General features: G+C 42.7%; 1 protein-coding gene across 3 annotated transcripts in view; it reads right to left on the bottom strand.

Annotated features, from left to right (window-relative positions):
- Positions 1-6441, bottom strand: part of tbc1d23 (TBC1 domain family, member 23) — an 81523-nt gene that overhangs the window by 48400 nt on the left and 26682 nt on the right. For all 3 annotated transcript variants that reach the window (XM_043701147.1, XM_043701148.1, XM_043701149.1), the window contains 2 exons: positions 3331-3535; positions 3003-3126 (listed from right to left, as the gene is read on the bottom strand). In XM_043701147.1, coding sequence (XP_043557082.1) covers positions 3003-3126; positions 3331-3535 — 329 coding nt within the window. The remainder of the gene's footprint in view (positions 1-3002; positions 3127-3330; positions 3536-6441) is intronic.

Here is a 6441-nt window from a genome sequence, read left to right as displayed (position 1 = left end):
GCCTTGGATAGAGGTGTGGGAGGAGGTGTGGGCGCTGGTTTTACAGTTCCTGCGGTGGCAGGGGAAAGTGCCAGGATGGGGGGGTGGGTCGTAGGGGGGCGTGGACCTGGCCAGGTAGTCACGGAGGGAACGGTCTTTGCGGAAGGCGGAGAGGGGTGGGGAGGGAAATATATCCCTGGTGGTGGGGTCTGTTTGGAGGCGGAGAGGGGTGGGGAGGGAAATATATCCCTGGTGGTGGGGTCTGTTTGGAGGCGGAGAGGGGTGGGGAGGGAAATATATCCCTGGTGGTGGGGTCTGTTTGGAGGCGGAGAGGGGTGGGGAGGGAAATATATCCCTGGTGGTGGGGTCTGTTTGGAGGCGGAGAGGGGTGGGGAGGGAAATATATCCCTGGTGGTGGGGTCTGTTTGGAGGCGGAGAGGGGTGGGGAGGGAAATATATCCCTGGTGGTGGGGTCTGTTTGGAGGTGGCGGAAATGTCGGTGGATGATTTGGTTTATGCGAAGGTTGGTAGGGTGGAAGGTGAGCACCAGGGGCGTTCTGTCCTTGTTACAGTTGGAGGGGTGGGGTCTGAGGGCGGAGGTGCGGGATGTGGACGAGATGCGTTGGAGGGCATCTTTAACCACGTGGGAAGGGAAACTGGGGTCTCTAAAGAAGGAGGCCATCTGATGTGTTCTGTGGTGGAACTGGTCTTCCTGGGAGCAGATACGGCAGAGGCGGAGGAATTGGGAATATGGGATGGCATTTTTGCAAGAGGTAGGGTGGGAAGAGGTGTAATCCAGGTAGCTGTGGGAGTCGGTGGGTTTGTAAAAAATGTCAGTGTCAAGTCGGTCGTCATTAATGGAGATGGAGAGGTCCAGGAAGGGGAGGGAGGTGTCAGAGATGGTCCAGGAAAATTTAAGGTCAGGGTGGACCCTACGACCCTACCAACCTTCACATAAACCAAATCATCCGCCGACATTTCCGCCACCTCCAAAAAGACCACAGCACCAGGGATATATTTCCCTCCCACCCCTTTCCACCTTCCGCAAAGACCGTTCCCTCCGTGACTACCTGGTCAGGTCCACCATGACCTCAGAGTACAAAGGGATCTTTATCAGATGGGCCAATGGGTTGAGGAGTAGCAGATGGAGTTTAATTTAGGTAAATGTGAGGTACTGCATTTTGGAAAAGCAAATTAGAGCAGGACTCATACACTTAATGGTAAGGTGCAAGGGAGTATTGCTGAACAAAGAAACTTTGGCACGCAGGTTCATAGTTCCTTGAAAGTAGAGTCGCAGGTATATAGGATAGTGAAGATGATGTTTGATACGCTTTCCTTAATTGGTCAGAGCATCGAGTACAGGAGCTTGGAAGTCATGTTGCGGCTGTACAGGACATTGGTTCGGCCACTTTTGGAATATTGTGTGCAATTCTGGTCTCCTTCCTATCAGGAGGGTGTTGTGAAACTTGAAAGGGTTCAGAAAATATGTACAATGATGTTGCCAGGGTTGGAGGATTTGAGCTATAGGGAGAGGTTGAATAGGCTGGGGCTGTTTTCCCTGGAGTGTCAGAGGCTGAGCGGTGACCTGATAGAGGTTTATAAAATCATGAGGGGCATGGATTGGATAAATTGACAGTCTTTTACAGGGCATAGGTTTAGATCGAGAGGGGAAAGACATAAAGGGTACCTAAGGGGCAACTTTTTCACAGTGTGGTGGGGGACATAATGAGCTGCCAGAGGACGTGGTGGAGGCTGGTACAGTTACAACATTTGAAAAGGCATCTGGACGGGTATATGAATAGGAGGGGTTTAGAGGGATATGGGCCAAGTGCTGGCAAATGCGACTAGATTCGGTTAGGATGTCTGGTCAGCATGGACGAGTTGGATCGAAGGGTCTGTTTCCATACTGTACACCTTTACAACTCTAGAACACAGTCATAGAATCATAGAACTCCTACAGTATGGAAGCAGGCTATTCAGCTCATCCACACAGACTCTTCAATGAGCATCCCACCCCGAAATCCTGCATTTCAGTTGACTAATCCATCTAAATTACACACCCTGGCACGCTATTGTCAATTTAGCATGGCCAATCCACCTAACGGGCTCATTTTTGGACGGTGGGAGGAAACCCATGCAGACACAGGCAAAATATGCAAACTCCACACAATCACCCAAAGGTGTAATCACCTGGTCCCATAGCAGTGCTAACCACTGAGGCACTATGCCATCACTAACTGGCACATTCTCATGACAATGCGTCTACTAATAAGAGACAACTTGATAACCAATCAGCACACTCTTCTCATACAGTACACATTCTCTTTTTCCTTCAGCTTGGTATTTCTTGAAAATTGCCCTGATGAGTGAAAGACAAAAAAGCTTTGAAAAATTGTACCATTTTTCAGGGATATTCAGGTTCTGTACTACCAATTGGCTGATTACACTATCCTATGTCATGCTGGAGTGGTCAGATGATTGTAGCACAATGAAATGTTTTCTTGGGTAGAAACGTGCAGAATAACTTGAATTCTCAAATAATTTACTGGTAGCCTGTGATGTTAGAACTTATACCAGCAGCCACTAGTTTGAGAAAAGCCAAGGATATGGTCCAGTACAGAAATTTATTTAAGTGGATATAAAACAAGAAAATATTAATTAAAAGCAAAATAATCAAAGCATTTTTCCCCACTTTGGCATAGGATATATAAGGTCTGCATAATGAACTGAAGACTAATACTTGTCAGGTTCTATTAAATAATGAAAATACATATTTTTTAAACATATCAGTTAACTGTAAAACTGTACATCCAAAACTTAAAAGACTAGTCTAAATTGCCAGCTGCGTTGGAAAATGGGCCTACAATTAACTGAACTGAATTTTATGAAAAATATACTTCTGTGCATCATTATTGTATCCACACGTAGAAGATTTTGACAAACCGTTCAAAAAGGGGTTTTATGCTATGTAGTGGCTGGCATGTTGAAAAATGCATTTTTCTTTCAAAAACAGATATATTTACCCAGTTGATTGCATAGGAGTCTGGAGTAATTTTCTTTGTGTCAAGAAAAGAGCAAAGCTCTGGTTCATGATATTGCAGAAGAAGCCTGAAGAGGTGGAATGGTCGACCTTTGGGGATACAATCTCTGTTTAAAAAAATATTCCAATGTTGAAAACAAAACTTCAACTTGGCATGCAATTATCTATGTCAGCAGGCATTTCATTTAATGCTATCACAATGAAAGTAATCAACTAGCACCAATCAATTAATTGGCACTGCAAAGTCAAAAATGGAGACATGTTGACCATATGCTATACAAAACTGGTTCAGCTGATATTTATGTTCTTACCGAGGTATATATTTATTCAGGATGGCATAAAAACAGTTATACAAATCATTTCGTGGTAACTGGAGTGGAATAAGTGGTTTAAGTAAGTCAGTCCAGCCAAGACTCTGCATGTACGTGATATTTCGGGATTTGCAGTAGAATGTGATCACAGACTCAATATCTGAAAGTAATTGTGCTTTTTCCTCTTCTGGTACTGCAAGATAGTCTATAGGTTAGAAAAAACAAAATATTAACAATCAAAATTATGGGACATAATTTTAGAGCTGCATTATGCTAAGCCTTTGAAGCTTTATGGAAAGGAAAAAAAGGTGTAGTCCTTGTAAAACAAAAAATGCACTTAGTACACATTTCTACAAAGGAAGCCAGAAGTAATGGTGCTACCAGGATATGTGAAACGAGAGGCAGGATTATTCCTTTGATTATAGACTATAGTGACCAAAGCTAGAGGAGTTACCTAAAATGCCAGCTTGACATCAATACATACCTTTTTTCAACAATACATACCTTTGTGATGGACCAGACCAAACCCCAGCAAAATATATTAAGATAGCCTAGACCCTAACTTTCTCTTATTTCAAAGGCAAATGCCAGGTACTTGATTCAGGATGCAATTGAATTGGTCAAACTATTAGATTTGAAGCAAAACACATTTTATTCATACGCTATTATTAAAATACAACAAAGAAGAAATTGTAAAAACTTAACCCTATTGGAAAACTTAGAGTAATAGACTATTTACCTAGACAGTAACTGTTCTAATATAGTAACATCTCAAATACATCCCTGCCAAAGGCAAATTCTGTAAAACAGATGGTTTCCCAAGTCTAGCAGCTGGAATCGAACCCCCGCTGTAACCGAGAGACGAAAAACAGCTTCCACATCCAGCTTCAAGAGGCCAGCAGCTGCTGCTGAAAACTAAAACGAAAAATCCTAGTTCTACGGTTGATCCACCCCACAACAGATTGCTTCTATTGTTCCTATTTTTAAAAAAAAAACGAACCCGAGGCTTCAAAAGTTTTTTACTTTTTGAGCTTTCAATTGATAACTTGTCACCTCGGTCTTAAAACCTCTCCAAAAAGAACAAACAAAATACACTTCTTAAAGCAATAATATCATCATATTTCTACGTAAATTAAACCACCAGAATTTAACAAAATTTATATCACTTGATCATCTTTTCTGCAGCAATTGTGCGAGAGATTGCCATGCCACAATGGCACAGAGTAATACTAGGTAAATGCAACACAGAATTGACCACATGACAAAACATTACCTCATTTGATGCAAGGCTGCCACCAATTTGAACATAGTCAGAGAAATCAGGGCATGAAAGACTGTACCAGAAAATAATGAAGGCAGAATAGGTACCAACAGAAGTAGACAAGTATATGAAAAAAAATGAAAAGGATGGGAGGAAGGAGTGAATGGGACTAAGTGGATAGGACTTTTTGTCCAGAGAAACTGTACATGCAACTGGCCATATGGTTTCATGTGCTGCAAAATTCTATTTCTCCCTCAACTTTCAGAATTTTAAAGCCAAAACCGACACAGCCAGCCATAATTTCTCAATTTATCTAGTTTTTACTTTCACTCTTTTCAATGTGGTTGATGGTCTGCACTGAGGACCTTGGAAATATAAAAGATTCCTCTCAATCATAATTAATATTGTATCATTTTTATTGTTTGTATTTTTGATTGTTTACTGAAGTGGAAAGAGAATGGTTTTAAAAACCAAAGATGTTTGGAGGATTGTTGCAGATTTTAAAAGTCATCCAATATTCATTGCAGGTACAGTTTACATAACTGATTGTACAAGCAGCATTGGAGGTGGAGTATGTAGATGAGCTGGAGCCAAGCGAGTGTACAATGGAGCTTTGGCTGATAAATAGCTGGATTAGAGTGGTGCTGGAAAAGCACAGCAGTTCAGACAGCATCCAAGGAGCAGGAAAATCGACGTTTCGGGCAAAAGCCCTTCATCAGGAATACAGCGGCTGACTGGTCTATGAACTAGTGACCAGTTATTGATGACAAGAGCTTCTGCTTGCCAACAACTATGGGATTGCACACAAATGCTAGATAATGGCCATCTCAAACAAGCTAAGATCTAACTAATGCCCTTCAACAGCATTCCCATTCTCCCCTTGGCTCTACAGACAGAAAAGCATTGTATTACCACTAGGAAGCCTAGTAGGTATGGACAATATATCCCTCTCAAATAATTATATCATGTTGGATACTGTTGTGGGGGTAGCCTCTCGGGGAAAGCAGCAAGAGCCAAGTTTGTGGCACAATGGTTGACTCTGCTGCACAGCAAGGGAAAGAATGAAAAACTGGGAGGGGTTTAGTGATCGGGGACTTGATTGATAGGGGAACTGTCAGGCAGTGTGGTTGCAAATGAGACTCTCAAATGATATATAGACTTGCTCGTGGCTGGGTAACAGAATGGCTGCAGGGTCAACAGCCAACAGTTTTAGGATGTTAGTACCAATGACATAGATGAAAAGAAATTAGGTCTACCAATGGGAATTGAGAGAGCCGGGTAGAATGAGAGAGGGGTGGGGGCATTGCATTATTGATAAAGAAGACCATTACAACAATAATGGGGGAGAATGGCTCAGAAGACTCTTCACATGAGGCCATCTGGCTCAAATTTAGAAATTAAAAAAAGGACGATCACTTTGCTAGGATTATACAACAGGCCTTCCAACAGTCAGAGAAAGATAGAGAGTGAGACAATAGGCAATAGGTTCAGGAGAAGGCCATTCAGCCCTTCGAGCCTGCACCGCCATTCAATATGATCATGGCTGATCATTCCTAATCAGTATCCTCTTCCTGCCTTATCTCCATAACCCTTTATTCCACTATCTTTGAGAGCTCTATCCAACTCTTTCTTAAATGAATCCAGAGACTGGGCCCCCACTGCCCTCTGGGGCAGAGCATTCCACACAGCCACCACTCTCTGGGTGAAGAAGTTTCTCCCCATCTCTGTCCTAAATGGTCTACCCCGTATTTTTAAGCTGTGTCCTCAGGTTCGGTACTCACCCATCAGCGGAAACATGTTTCCTGCCGCCAGAGTGTCCAATCCTTTAATAATCTTATACATCTCAATCA

The sequence above is a fragment of the Chiloscyllium plagiosum genome, chromosome 12 (assembly GCF_004010195.1).
Source record: "Chiloscyllium plagiosum isolate BGI_BamShark_2017 chromosome 12, ASM401019v2, whole genome shotgun sequence".
Taxonomy (NCBI): Eukaryota; Metazoa; Chordata; class Chondrichthyes; order Orectolobiformes; family Hemiscylliidae; genus Chiloscyllium; species Chiloscyllium plagiosum.
Note: the sequence above shows the minus strand (reverse complement) of the source record. Positions and strands in the feature narration are given on the sequence as shown.